Source organism: Puntigrus tetrazona, chromosome 22, assembly GCF_018831695.1.
Source record: "Puntigrus tetrazona isolate hp1 chromosome 22, ASM1883169v1, whole genome shotgun sequence".
NCBI lineage: Eukaryota > Metazoa > Chordata > Actinopteri > Cypriniformes > Cyprinidae > Puntigrus > Puntigrus tetrazona.
Genome location: NC_056720.1, coordinates 5,171,610 through 5,186,056, shown reverse-complemented (window position 1 = coordinate 5,186,056; position 14,447 = coordinate 5,171,610). Strand labels below are relative to the sequence as shown.

The 14,447-nt window shown below is 36.1% G+C and overlaps 3 protein-coding genes across 6 annotated transcripts; 1 reads left to right on the top strand and 2 right to left on the bottom strand.

Annotated features, from left to right (window-relative positions):
- Positions 1–1,770: 1,770 nt before the first annotated feature.
- Positions 1,771–3,116, top strand: LOC122327503 (SLAM family member 5-like). 3 transcript variants are annotated; one of them, XM_043222918.1, is made up of 5 exons: positions 1,771–1,929; positions 2,014–2,334; positions 2,559–2,653; positions 2,750–2,852; positions 2,935–3,116. In XM_043222918.1, the coding sequence occupies exons 1-5, from the start codon at positions 1,887–1,889 to the stop codon at positions 3,072–3,074; spliced, it is 702 nt and encodes a 233-aa protein (XP_043078853.1). In that variant the 5' UTR covers positions 1,771–1,886; the 3' UTR covers positions 3,075–3,116. The 3 variants fall into 3 exon arrangements, with proteins under 3 accessions (XP_043078853.1, XP_043078852.1, XP_043078851.1); XM_043222917.1 differs by having other exon boundaries at positions 2,559–2,852; positions 2,965–3,116; XM_043222916.1 differs by having other exon boundaries at positions 2,559–2,852.
- A 141-nt stretch (positions 3,117–3,257) lies between these two features.
- Positions 3,258–10,090, bottom strand: LOC122327406. The gene is made up of 8 exons (XM_043222750.1): positions 9,939–10,090; positions 8,049–8,372; positions 7,520–7,641; positions 5,741–5,900; positions 4,806–5,117; positions 4,519–4,617; positions 4,046–4,079; positions 3,258–3,954 (listed from the first exon to the last, which is right to left on the bottom strand). Exons 1-7 carry the CDS (start codon positions 9,982–9,984, stop codon positions 4,063–4,065), a joined length of 1,080 nt encoding a protein of 359 aa, XP_043078685.1. The 5' UTR covers positions 9,985–10,090; the 3' UTR covers positions 3,258–3,954; positions 4,046–4,062.
- A 773-nt stretch (positions 10,091–10,863) lies between these two features.
- si:dkey-182g1.10 lies at positions 10,864–14,187 on the bottom strand. 2 transcript variants are annotated; one of them, XM_043222694.1, is made up of 7 exons: positions 13,935–14,187; positions 13,105–13,437; positions 11,999–12,385; positions 11,733–11,846; positions 11,533–11,592; positions 11,082–11,399; positions 10,864–10,968 (listed from the first exon to the last, which is right to left on the bottom strand). In XM_043222694.1, exons 1-7 carry the CDS (start codon positions 13,978–13,980, stop codon positions 10,946–10,948), a joined length of 1,281 nt encoding a protein of 426 aa, XP_043078629.1. In that variant the 5' UTR covers positions 13,981–14,187; the 3' UTR covers positions 10,864–10,945. The 2 variants fall into 2 exon arrangements, with proteins under 2 accessions (XP_043078629.1, XP_043078630.1); XM_043222695.1 differs by lacking the exon at positions 13,935–14,187 and adding an exon at positions 13,710–13,807.
- Between the last annotated feature and the right edge of the window lie 260 nt (positions 14,188–14,447).

Below are 14,447 nucleotides of genomic sequence, written 5' to 3'. Positions count from 1 at the left end.
TTTTTGAATTCCATTATTATGTAATTATAGGTCATGCCTGTACCCCTGGCACTCTGTTTTGAGATAAAATCTTTTTCGTTCCTATATCCTATGCATATATATATATATATATATATATATATATATATATATATATATATATATATATATATATATATATATATATATAAAAACTTAACTAGCCTATGTGCACTTACACAGCGAACATACTGTATAGTTACGTATAAGACAGCTTTGAATACAAACTAAATAAATCAGATGCAAAACAGTGATTCTGTCCATATTCCCTATGCATTTGATTTCCCTTTCATTCTGAATTATGACTAAAACACACACACACACACACACACACACACACACACACACACACACACACACACACACACACACACACACACACACAATAAAAGCAAGCTGACTCAGACATTAAAACAATATTAATGCCTTTATATGGAGCCATACACTTATGTCCACATCCGCTGCAGAAAATGCGTTTGGAGGGGTGGCTTTTTAAAAATGCTTTTTAAAGAGTGAGACACAGCAAAACACAATCGTTTGTTGCCATCTTCTGGAGAAATTATGTAATAGATAATGTAGGATATTAACGTTTCGACACTAGGGGGCTTTCCAGGAGTGAGACCAGCATCCACTTTGAGACACAAAAAATAATGTGTGACTGCAGTGTAGTAAGTATAATAATAACAATTTCATATTATGTTAAATAACTATACAACAATAATAAAACATAGCAAATCAACAAAAATAATAAAACTGCACAATAGTGTTGTCTTCCCAGAAATGTATAATTATAATTGCATTAATAAAAATACTTTAAAGAACTTTAAAATCTCATTAAATACGCAATAACAGCATTAACGTTCAATTTGCGTGTGCTGAGATAAAGTCAAACAACTATACAGGATGTGGTCAATGGAGCTCAAAGTGCCAAAAAGAAAAAAAAAAAAGGTTTAGGCAGTATAAAGGAGAAGCACAAACATAGAATTGATGTGCAAACTTGTTCTTCCGTTGAAGGCTGTGGTTTGACAAGAAGGGAGAGGTTTTGTCAGTGCTGTTGTTGCCTGTAGAGTCTAAACAGAAGATGAGTAAAAAAAAAACCCCACAAGAACCGAGACACACTGAAGCTATTAGATCAGTGAACAGATCTCGTTTTGAGATGCTCAGGCATACATTCAGAGAGTAGGGGATCTTTATCTTAAAGCAGGTCTCCAACCATGCTCTTGGAGATCCACTGCCCTGCAGCTCCAACTCCGTCAAACACACCTCAACAAAGAAAAGTGCATTTCTCCAGATATCTGTTTAGTGAAGGGCTTCTGTTGTTGTTGTGATCATAAATCTCAAGGTGACTGACTCCTAAGTGTTAAATGGAGTTTTTTTGCAAAAAACGTCTTGTTTCCACTGTATGCTTTGCGCGCCCAAGCAGTTTCATTTCTGAGTCAAAGCGAAACCTTCTGTGGTCTGAGTTTAATTCAGACCAGACTGATCCAAATGAACGTGGCTTCTGTTGGGTGGACAGACGTCTTGCTCCTTTACTACTGCATGTGTGCGGTTTACCGATTGTGTTTACTCACAATTTCCATTCCACTGTAAAAACTGCGACTATCCCAAGCTATGCCGTATCTATGGAAACAAATGGTACAGCCTGCAGGACTTACTGTTTTGTGTTGTTAGTAAAAGCTAAGGGATGTGAAACTAAACCACAACATGTATCTGAGGGGGCTGTTTATTTCTGATTGGCTGAGGAGATTTTCTTCCTGGCTCTAGACATAGCGCCAACGATAATGGAACCGCATTAAAGACACGACACTACATGTTTCATGTCGGTAGTTAAAGGTAGTGTACGGTTTTATTGAACACGGCTGAAGAACATGATTCTCGTTTTGTTTTATTTATTTGTTGTGCGTTTGATTGGTGAGTTACACATTTTTGACTCATCTGTAGAGGGCTGCTCTGTAGGGTTTAAGGACGTGTATGTAATCTAATCTTGTTCTTCAGGAGTGTTTGGTGTTGAGACGGATGAGGTCGTGTCAGTGATGGAGGGAGAGTCTTTCGCTCTTCGTACTGGTCTTACGGAGATACAGAGCGATGATGAGATCGAGTGGCGCTTTGGGTCGAGCAGAACTCGTTTAACCAGAATAGCGGCGGGAAACATTACTACATTCGATGACAAGAAATTTAGAGACAGACTGCGAATCGAAGGACAGACTGGAGATCTCACCGTCACAAAGGTCTCCAAGGAACACAATGGCGTTTATCAACTGAGCATTATTATCAGGAATAAGAAGTCGACCAAGAGATTCACTGTCAATGTTTATGGTGAGATGAGGTTGTAAATATTAATAAATCTTTAGCACACGTTCATTTCTCTAATGTCAAGTAGACGTCTATTAGATGTCTTTAAGATGTATTAGAATGCACATAACGTGTCTCAAATGTTTGTGGACAGCAGTTGCTTTCCAGATCAACTGTTCTATATCTTGGAGATGTATGTGTGCTATCTGGATAGTTTTGTATGTTTCCCCCTTTTTTGTGTTTCCCAGCTCCTGTGTCTATTCCTGTAATCTTCAGTGATACTTCACGATGCGCTTTATCGCCTGAAAGAACATCGAGGATTTTCCTGTGTTCGGCGGTGAACGTGAGTCATGTGACTCTCTCCTGGTACAAAGGAAACAGTTTATTGTCCAGCATCAGTGTGTCTGATCTCAGCATCAGTCTCTCTCTACCTCTGGAGGTGGAATATCAGGAGAAAAACACCTACAGCTGCGTGATCAACAACCCCATCAGAAACCAGACCACACATCTGAACATCAGCAAACTCTGTCAAAAACATTCAGGTAATCTTAATTCAGTTTTGGGGATTTTGTGCAAGAGGTTTTCTAATACTTTCTTTTTCAATGCTTGATTTATTGTTCTCAGACTGCGACCTTTGTTTTGACTCTCCCGAAGCTGTGATCCGATTAGTCGTCACTGCTTTGATAAGCGTGGCTGCTGCGGCCGCTGTTGTTCTTTTGGTCGATGACATCAGAAAGTTTGGAAGAACATGGACAATGAAGTGATGTACTTGATATTGTATAGCTATAATAAATTTATGAGAAATATTTCTGTTTGCTTTTCTGCTTCAATTTCACTGTTAGTCTCATGGAAACCTTGTGCCATTTAGGTAAATGTAAAGAGAAAATAGGCCACTTTTAGTGATGCTGTCCCGGTGTGGCACAGGAAGGAACACACAAAGATAAAAGTTAACAATATTAAATCTTTTAATAATCTACATACATACATATATTGCGCAGAAAGGTAGCAAATCCACACTTACATATAGACAGCACCTGACAACAAACACTGAACAGAATACAACTTATAAAGGGTAACTAATGTGGATAGTGACAAGACACACCTGAACATAATGATACAATCAGCAAGAGACAAAAACTAGGTCACACATGGCACATGAAAACAGGGTTGGCTATCAGTGATGAGCAAATAAATCCTCATAAAGTTGAATCAACTTTTGTTTTTTTACAGAGAGATCCCTTACCAGAACCAGCTCATTTTAAGGATGAAAACCCTTTTTAACACAACAGACCAATTATCCTCACAGGGAACTCACACAAGTCATCTTATTTATTGCACACAAAACATATCTCTGTCAAAAACATATCAAATTACCTATAGTATAAGCGTTAATAAACACGTAACAGCAAAAAAATGTGTATGCTCATTAAACACACTGTCTCTCAAATACAGATTAACTGTAAGACTACACTATCAGTGTATGATTTAAACTAATACATCAACCAAGCTTTGATTATCTGTTTGTAGTACAGCTCTTGTTTATACATTGTACCTTTATATTGTTACTGTGGTTATGTATGGTTGGATTCATGCAGATGAAAGATGATTCCTGAAGATGATTCAATTGATTTTCACTGAAAATTGCTATAAAAATACAGAAAGAGGCTGTGAATATAATAATTCTGACAGTGTATAGAGTTTATCTAGTTAAAATCTGAAATAATCTGTATCTTACCACACTGAGCCTCCTGATTACAGAACTCTGTCACCTGGAAGTAAACATAGATTAAAATCTATTGTAAATTCTTAACTTCATTTACACAAGCAGAAAAATATGTAGTGAATCATTGGGCAAACAATAACATCTCTCAGTGTTTTTTTTTCTCTCTTTTTGGAGTCTGGGCTGTCTTAATTTTCTTTTTACACTTCTTTCTTTCAATTCTTCATTTCATTTCATTTCTTTTTTTATTTTCAGTGTAAACCATGCTTTTTTATAATAGTTTTTTTATAATAGTGCTTGTGTACAAACCTAATAGGGTTATACATACAAAAAAAATATATATATATATATATATATATATATATATATATATATATATATATATATATATATATATATATATATATATTTTTTTTTTTTTTTTTTTTTTTTTTTAACAGTAATTAATTAACTAACAGTAATTTTAATTAACTTTGATGGGTACTCACGCCTTTGTCTTGAGCTGCAGTAAAGGTAAATCGCAAGGACAACTGCAATCACTAGTGCAGTACTGACAGATATCAATATTATGTCAGTTACAGACAGACCTGTATTTCCAATGATAAAGACAGACAGACATTAGTGTATTAAGCTTTTAATAAGCAATTTAACAAAACAAGCCTTATTATTTGATGATTTGGTGATATTATTTGTCTCTCCTGATAATTAGTCTAAACAGCACAGATATCAGATATACTGTATATACCATAGATGCTATGTATATATATCTACTTACCCTTGACAGTAACAGAGATGGTCCTCTGTAAGGTGTATGTGCTACAGCTCATGTTTAGGTGATAAACTCCGGAATCTGTGGTTTCAGAGTCACTGATGGTAAGAGATCCAGTTTTTTCATTTGGTTGCAGCCTGTCTTTGAATCTCTTATCACTACTGTCATATAATAGGAATTTATTAGTCTCTTTATTTATTTCAGCAATGAGATGGTTTTCAAACTTCCACAATATCAGATCATAGCTTTGTATGTCAATAACGCCAGTACGTAGAGTGACAGAGTCCCCCTTCTTCACTGACACGTTTTTTACTCCATCTGCCAAAGCAACAAACAGATAAAAACGAACAGATATTAAATTCATACCACAGGGGATTCAGTACTGATTTATTTGTGAATATTTCAATTAGCCTTAGCTCTTACTATAGCATTTTTTTTTGTTTGTTTGATGGCTTTTTTTATTCGAAGAAGGGTTTTGAAACTTTGAAGCTCATATGAGATATAATAAAAATATGTTTGTTTTCTTTTCTACTGTACATTTTTTTTTAATTTAGCTTATGCTTATGGGGCGGTATACCTTTTATGTACTAGGCTAATAAGTGCTTAAATTTCTTACTCTGTTAAAATTCACCACGTTACACGTACGAGATTACTTAATAAAACCTTTAATTATTACTTTCTAATTATTAGCCGAGACTGCACATGGTTTAAACCACAAGATCTCATTGAGAATTCCCATAGCCTAAACGTCAAATGGAGGCACGTTTATAAATAACTTTTACGTCTAATTACACATATAGGCTTATTAGTTCGCCGCATACGTTAAGAATTTTTTTTTTATTCACTGTGCATGTAAGTGTTTATTTGAGCAATTCAACTGTTTGCTAAAGAGTCAAAATACGATACCAAAAATAACTTCTGCTAAAATATAAAATACTCACCGACGGTCATTTTGAATTTCCTGTGTAAGATCATACCGATTGTGGTGATCTCCACTTTATAAACTCCAGATTGTTTCATTTGGATGGTTTTGATGGTGAGATCTCCGGTCTTATTACTCAGATGAGCGTTACTCCATCCCGAGTCGCCAGCGCTGTTTAATCCATTAACTTGCTCGAGACCGTAGCCGGTTCCAAAGATCGTTTGTTTACATTTACTGAATGATTTTAACATCACAGTTTTAGTTAGAACGACAAACAGTATGTCGTTCGAAAGATCGGAATTTCGGGGTTCGATATTTACAACCGTATTCTCACAGTGATAACTTCATTTTAATCCGTATAGGGGTTTGCCGCCACTTTACAGAACACTGAAACTGTGAGTTCTTGAATATTTTAGTCCAGTGACATTGCTAGGTGAAATCAAACATGCTAACACTAGTGTAGTTTTCATGGCAATGTTACAATTAAACAAAATATATATATTAGTCCAAACTGTGTAATTCAGGACTAATATCAAGATCTCCATTTTATTTGCATAATATTTCTACGGAGTAAATTATAATTCTTGCTATATTTTTTTTTAAATAAAATACGCACTCAGGTGTGTATTTAAGTAATAAATGCATGTATTATCAAGTTTGAAAGAGTTTTTGTACAGAATAACTCCGCCCCTTTCTTTCTGCAGAGCTGATTGGTCAGTCATTCAAAACGCTCCAACAGTTTTGATGCTCAAACATGCCCAATCTATAATATTTACTGCACACAAGCAGCCAATTTACAGCTAATACAGTTCAAATGGATGAATAGATAATTACAGAGTAATAATAATAATTAGAAATTAAAAATTATATAGATTGCTTGTATTTGGGCTTTATTTCCAAGCGTATACATTTTTTTGCAGCTAAAATAAGGTACCTGCATTTAAGTGGGCTATCTTAATATTTCCTTTGTCTGATGTATGCACATCTAATGTAACAAAAATAATAAAGTAACTGAACAAACATTTAAAAAAAATAATAAAAATAAAATTCCAAAAATTTATCACATTTTTATTGGCTAAAAAAAACAAAACTCACTTTATTGGGTTAGCCAAGGATGCTGTGTCAGGTCACTCAAACAAATGTAACTATATTTAAAGGTGGCATAGAAACATGGGGAAATCACAGTGTACGATTTCGACTACAATTTTGTCAAATTTTTACATTTAAAAAAAACAGTGCTGTTCACTTGTTTCAGTATATTATTATTCGTATATTGCTGGGTGCACGGTACCATTTAAACGATGAAGTGTAGGTATAAATGTGGAAAAAAAAAAAAAAACAACAACTATACCCTGTGGAAAAAGGATTTGGAGGTTTTACAGAAAAACAGGCAGAATCATTTTTGTCACACTCAGAAAGCTATTTTGAAATGTACCATTAATCTCATTTTTAATGGGACGCTCTTGCTATTTCACTAATAAATGTCCCAGACTTATGGATTTCACATAATTTCTTTTTCAGCTGATCTGGCACAGATTTGTATAGTTACTCCTGTATATTTTTTATTAAAAGTTAATTGATCTTCATGCTCCAATACATTCAGGCTTCTTTTATTCTTTTTTCTATAACACTATAATGAATTCCGAATTTTTAACAGTGAACTCCTAACTATCATCTTTTTAAAGAGACTACAGTCATGCATATAATCTAAATGGTTAATAAACCGCAACCTTTTTAGTTTATGTAGATCGTGTTTGGGTTTGAGCTCAGTCAAGAGGGGTGAATGTTAACGGGTTAAGCGATCAATGGGGATGTCTTGATCTTCAAACTTCCAAAATAACTGGTCATCTCTTTGTACTTTAACATTAGTGTGTAGAGTGACAGAATCTCCCTCAGTCACTGAGACTGACTCCACATCATCTGGCTCAACAACAAACACACAATGAGAATAAACAGCAGCAGTTTTAAAAAAAGAGAACGATCACTGCAAGGAAAAAAAATAAATAAATAAACAAAATAAATATATAATTAGTCCATCCATTAGTTAATTAACGGTTGCCCTTACAAAAAACAAATGAATCAATATAATGAAAAATACTATGTCTAAATCTTTGCTATTAGTCATTTCTATTAATAACTGTGAGCATACAGTAGTGATATATGCTCTGCCAAGGATTTTCCCTCATCCTATTTTAATTTGTTATGACATATAAAAACTATTTTAAAAACAATAAATGAATAACAAATAAATAAAAGGCAATGTAATGTACCCTTAAAATGCATAAAAGTATTCAGTAAATAACACATATAGAACTCGGGTTACTCACCATGAACAGTTACACTGAAATTCTTGGATATTAGCTGTTGACCCCTGATGTCTAGTTTATAATTTCCGTCATGTTCTGCTGTGATGTTTCTGATGGTGAGAGATCCAGTTTTGGGGTCCAGCTCCAGTCTGCCTTGGAATCTCTTTTCAGGAACATACTTTTCTGAGATTTTCTTGTTTTCAATTTTAGCTATAAACACGCCATCTTTACTCATCCACTCTATTATATCATCACTCTGTAGTTCAGAAACATAAGTGTGTAGAGTGACTGTATCTCCCTTCATCACAGACACCGACACGAATGTTTCATCGGAACCAAACACACCTGAAGAACAAAGAGAAACAGGTGTTGCAAAAAGCAAGGTAAAACTTACTCAGTAATGTTGAGTAAAAATATGTGCCATAAGTATTCATATCTATGACATTTAATTCTCAAACTATTTGATTTAAGCAGTGACAGAAGGGACTAACTGCTGCAAGACAAGTGATAAGTGACAGATGTGCACAAGACCACAAAAGAATATATATATATATATATATATATATATATATATATATATATATATATATATATATATATATATATAATAATAACACAAAGCCAGCAGAGAAAGCCCTAACCTCTGGATTAACTGTGATGTACTTCCTGTTACTGCTTCCTGTTTAGGGACTATAAATTCTGAAGCAAGCCCCTCACCTGCATGTTGCGTTGTTAGCTATAGTTAGCCTAGCCTTGTTTGCTCATTCTTGCCTTATAATTCCCTGTTGATATTCTTTGTATTCGGCCCTGCCTGTCTTTTATCTCTTTGATTGTTTGCTGCCTGACCCGACCCTGCCTGATTTTAGATTTTAGTCGTTGCCTTGCTTCGTTTATTCCTGTTTGGTGTCTTGACGTCTGCCTGCTTTGACCATGCTTTTGCTAAATAAAAGCCTGCAAACTGCCTCAGACCCGTCAATCATAACATTCAGTGAACAATATCTGATGTATATATATATATATATATATATATATATATATATATATATATATATATATATATATATAAGAACATATATATAAAATGTAAAATTAACTGCATGTGATTTTTTTGGTGTACAAATGCTGGGAAATGTAAATAAGCATTGTGTGAAATAAAATCATGTAGAAAAAATTTTGTTAAGAAAGACATACGGGAATAAAAAGATTTACTATGTATTTTAAGTATTTTATGTATTTTAAGTATTTCAAATACAAGTCTCTCAAAGTATTTAATTATAAATCACATTTAATTTATTACATTTTTATTGTTCAGCAAAATACAAAGTACAAAGCCCAGGCTACCTATTTAATAATAAAACACGTATTTCACATTAAAATACTGCCCATCTCTGATCCCCACGGTAATTCAAATCCATTCCAACTAGTGTTACTACAAGCACTTCAAACAAAAGCGATCATTTCGAGTTTGAAAATGGTCGTTTATATCAAGGGCGTGCTTACCATTTCCGGTTTATTAAAACAAACAGGATTATCACGCCTAACAATAACAAGTTAATTCACATTCATAACAGTTTTACGAATGAATATGTGTTGTGTCTATACCTCCGATTGACGGCGGGGATATTTTATTAATGCGTTTTGGAGTTTTAATATAAATGTGCGTATAGTGATGCGCATAATATTAACTGTCAGCGCCCTGTAGTTTTCACTATAAAACACGTGCACAAGTCAATTCACCCAAAAATACGCTGTCATGAGTCATTATTTATAGTGCAACATCACAACATTTATTTCAAATGCTAGGAAACACTGGAGGTATAAAATAATAATAGCAAATGTGTATTATCACCTTCTGGTTTATTGCTTAGTGAAACCGAAAGTGCCGAATTTATTACAATAAAACTGACTCACCGTCCACGAATAATAAAACCCAAAAAAGGAGAGAATGGTTCCGCATTTTAATGCCGCTTCTGACCGCATCCAAACTGAATGACGGAAATGATTCGGGGTACTGATGAGAGACTCAAGACAAACCTAACGTGGCTTCTGCGAATAAGAGCGTACTACTGTCTGACGTCACGCATTTTCCACGTCTCAAAAGTAAAAAAGAAACGCACACACATATAATTCACCTACATGTAGATCTTTATGAATAGCAATCAACAAACTGACACAATTATAACTGACACAGTTATATAAGACTTCTTTTACATATTTTGTAAATTCAAGAATTGAAAGTAAAAATAAAAAAAAAGTGAAAAACTCATTATTCCCAGTAAGAGCATATTCACCAGCAGCGAATCAGTTTCAAAAGATACAAAGTAAATTCGTATGACGTTTAAGATTTCAGTCAGATCTGATCACATGACAGACTGATAGACTGAATTTGTTATGAGGCTAAAACACACACACACACACACACACACACACACACACACACACACACACACACACACACATACACATAAGACATGAAGTAACAAAATTAAAAATGCTGTATTTCTAGTGTTTCATAATATCAGTTCTAAAGCTTTATAGTGTCTATTATTATTTGGCTTTGCAGTCATACAAAGTGCATTTATATATACATATATGGTGAATTACACACTCACAGAAGAGGTATATCAATTGGAATATTACACATATAATCCAGTTTATTAGACATAAGGAAATAAACTTGATTATTTCAGCCAAAGCATGTCCTTAAACGCACCAAAAACCTCAAGGATACGTACAAAAACGAACAAATTGTACTTTATATACATAGCCGTACTTTATATAGTGTATATTCTCAGAAATAAATACATAAGTTAGAGAAACACAATGGCGGTCCACATATAATGCACAGGGTTGGTTCTTTATTCATGACTGTGAAATGGTGTTAAAGGCAAATAACAGCATATGTAATAAGTTTTTCTTCAATGTGTGTTTTGACCCGGATCTATAAGAAAGCACAGAATAATCACTGGAGGTGTAAAGAGACATTGAGGTGAGGAGGTCAAAATTCATAAAGTGCATTTTAATGATATATACAAGCAAATCTGAGCTACTCACCACAGACAGAAACCCTGAATATCCTGTATACTTCAACTTTTCCATTGGAGACAACCTTTAGTTGATATTTTCCAAAATCCGTGGTTCTGGTGTTTGTGATGGTCAGAGATCCAGTCTTACCATCCAGCTCCAGTCTGTCTCTGAACTCCCCATCAGCACTATCGTAAGTCTTCTGGCAGATCTTATTAGCCGCTCTGCTGATTTTTGCTATGACACGGCCTTCAAACTTCCACTCTATCACGTCGTCTCTCTGTAGCTCACTACGATCAGTGTTGAGAGTGACAGATTCTCCCTCTTTCACTGGTTTTGTTAACAATTCTGTTATTAATCAAGAAACATCGGTCAAACAAGGTCAATAAGAAATGAAGAACAGCCTGTTCACACTATTATATATTAATTGCGTTCACACTTAAGTACAGGAAGCTCTGTATTATCTGAAGGAAACACTCACCCGATTCCTGCGCCCCTGTGGATCGACAGGAGTTATATAACCTCCGCGTCCCGCACAAAACTAGGAATGAAGGTAAAACCACAAAATCCCAATGGTATCTTTAAAACGCCATTCTTTTGTAATAACCTATTATTATAATAATTACACCTGCAGAAACACCAAAACGAAATGTTGAAAATATTTGCAGTTTTGTTACTCACAGTTCCTGTTGCGCCGGTTTTTAAAGCCCACGGCCAAACACCCAACCGCCACCACCAACAAAAGCACTATAGCGATTGGCATCCAAGCTACATGGGAGTGGGATTTCGCAACAGCTAAAAAAAAAAAATACGAAAAAAAGATAGCACTACACTGGAAACCTACCTCATGCCAACTCTATCTTATTCAAATACACTATACACAATAGTGAAAAAAGCATGCATGTTTAATTTAAAACGACTTTCGAAGAGTTGCTTGCGATGCTCACCACTGACAGTAACGTTGAATGTCCTGTATCTGGTCCCAGCGTTATTACTGATCCGGAGTGTATAAAACCCAGAGTGTTCAGGTCTGATGTTTGTGACGGTCAGAGATCCGGTCAGCTTGTCCATTTTCAGTCTGTTGTTAAACATCTCACCGTCACCGGCATCTAGCGACACCTCACGGGTCTCTCCGTCTATTTTAGCGATGGCGGTCGCGTCACTCCGACACGGGACGTGATGGAGCGGATTGTACACGCAGCCTTTGGTGGCTCGTCCGAACTTCCACAGCATCAGATCATCTTTCTGTACTTTAAAATCAGTGTTCAGAGTAACGGATCCTCCTTCCTCTGCCGATACGCGCTTTATCTGATCTCCGTCTGGATCGAACAGGCCTGGAAGAGTTTCAGAGTTGATCGTTTGCAAGACTACTAATGCAGGGATTTTAAATAACAAAATAGTCTTAACTGCACAAAACGAATATATCTAAAACATTTTTAGGAGAAGAACAGTTAGTGACAGCTCTTGCCATTAATGTTTTAGTCAACCAGCACTATAATGAATAAAGGCTTTCCAGTTTTATTTGCAGTAATGTTGGAACCAGACCACCTGGCTACAATAACAGTCCAAAGGGAGTCCAAAAACTCCCTAACTGTGGGATTCCTATTATAGGAATGGGCTAGAAGATCACGTGACCTCAAAGAGAGATAGTTTGAAGGCCAGTGATCTGCACAACCCCTTCAAGAAGAGCTGATCGTGACGGGACCTTCTTCAATACAACGACAGAGTTTCGATCTAAAGAGAAAATCCAGGCGTGAACTAGCCATTTCGCTTAAACCCTAAGCTTGCCTTCAATGTTCGTTGTTGTTGTTTAGGCTTTAAATGTTTTTGCAAGCGGCTCCTAGTCATTTTGTCACTTTTTAAAAATCTCAGCTATCCGGGTGCGATTCCTGCGACACATGTTATGAATAAATGCCGTTTTGATGCTTTCTATTTGCATACGAACACCTAAAATTAACCATTTGACAACCTTGTATTAATTTCAAACGTTCATGCGTTTATTCCACAACTAGTTCAGACTTCCGGTGAATATAATCACCAGCGCACTACTCACCAATTACAGTCACATTGAATCTCCTGTTTGAGGAGCCGCTGGTGCCCATCATGACCACTTCGTACAACCCGGAGTGGTTAGTTCTGACGTTCCTGATGGTCAGAGATCCAGACTCATCGCTCAACTCCAGCCTATCTCTGAACCGCCCATCGTTGCCATCTTTTATCGGGAACGTTTGGGAATCCTTGCTGAATTTAGCTATGAGAGCGTTCTCAAACTTCCACAGCATGGTGTTATATTTCTGCATTTGGTTAAGGCAAGTTTGTAGAGTGACCGAATCTCCCTCCATCACCGATACCGACTTCACGCCATCCGTGTCAAAACCAACCACACCTGGAGAACAAACATCAGTTCATTTATAACACACAAGCACTGAATTTTGACTAAACGGGATAGGCTCGAAAAAGCTAATACTCAAAGATGATCAACAAACGTGACCAAAAAGGCTACATTTACATTTGTAAACAGTTTGATTTGCTGCAACTAGGTAAATAAGACACATAAAAAAATCATTTTATGGTAACAAAGCAGGTAAATGAAGGTTTGTTTGCGCACACAAGAAATCTTAGGCTCATTCAAACACGCGGACTATGCAAAAATCTTACGTCACTACGCAGAAACGTAAGCGCGCGTGAAGCGACATGCGAAGCACACGCGTTAAATCAGGAAACTAAGCGTGTTGTTGAACACCCGGCCAAAAATGGGTTTTCACCACTTACTTCTCGCCCCGATATCGTTTTAAAACTCTTTTGAACGTCAACAAACGCCCCCCACTTCCTGTTTCGAGCGAAACGAAAGTAAAGCAGAATGAAAAGAAACCCGCGACTTACCGTCAGCCAAGAACAGGGAGAAAAATAAGACAGCTGCAATCTTCATATTCCTGAACGCCTCAGTAAATTATGAGTTTATGATTCGGATGAGAGCGATCGTTTGATGGGCGTGTTAGTTAATGTCCGACAGGAAACACAAACTAAAAGCCTACCTAAGACCGATACAGAGACCGAGGTTCATGTTTTTTTGTTAAAACGATGGCAGGGTTGAAAGAAAAACCAGCGCGTTTGGTTTTTGATGGGGGGAAAAGCGCTGAATAACATCTGCTGTAAGCAGCAGCATGCTCTGTGATGGACCTTCACAGCGCCTCCTGGCGTCCAAGTATTAAATCTGGTTAAGGTGGTTTAGATTGCATCGGTCTTCCAATGGTAGAGGATACAGGGATAGGACCATCGACCCCCCAAGTACCACTTCCTCTTGTCCCAGACCAACAGACGTCTCCATAGTTTGCTCTAAAAATGATGGTTATTTTTCAAAAGCATGTTCTGGGAATTTTAAAGCAGCAAAAGACG

Coding starts and splice junctions, on each gene's coding strand:
- LOC122327503 (XM_043222916.1), top strand. CDS start 1,887: ATGATTCTCGTTTTGTTTTATTTATTTGTTGTGCGTTTGATTG. Junction 1,930..2,013: donor ATTTGTTGTGCGTTTGATTG/GTGAGTTACACA, acceptor CTTGTTCTTCAG/GAGTGTTTGGTGTTGAGACG. Junction 2,853..2,934: donor ACTCTGTCAAAAACATTCAG/GTAATCTTAATT, acceptor TATTGTTCTCAG/ACTGCGACCTTTGTTTTGAC.
- LOC122327406 (XM_043222750.1), bottom strand. CDS start 9,984: ATGCGGAACCATTCTCTCCTTTTTTGGGTTTTATTATTCGTGGACG. Junction 7,642..8,048: donor TTTCAGTGTAACTGTTCATG/GTGAGTAACCCG, acceptor TTGTTGAGCCAG/ATGATGTGGAGTCAGTCTCA. Junction 5,901..7,519: donor AAGACATCCCCATTGATCGC/TTAACCCGTTAA, acceptor CAAGTTAATGGA/TTAAACAGCGCTGGCGACTC.
- si:dkey-182g1.10 (XM_043222694.1), bottom strand. CDS start 13,980: ATGAAGATTGCAGCTGTCTTATTTTTCTCCCTGTTCTTGGCTGACG. Junction 13,438..13,934: donor CTCCCTGTTCTTGGCTGACG/GTAAGTCGCGGG, acceptor TTTGTTCTCCAG/GTGTGGTTGGTTTTGACACG. Junction 11,400..11,532: donor CACAGGGGCGCAGGAATCGG/GTGAGTGTTTCC, acceptor GATTAATAACAG/AATTGTTAACAAAACCAGTG.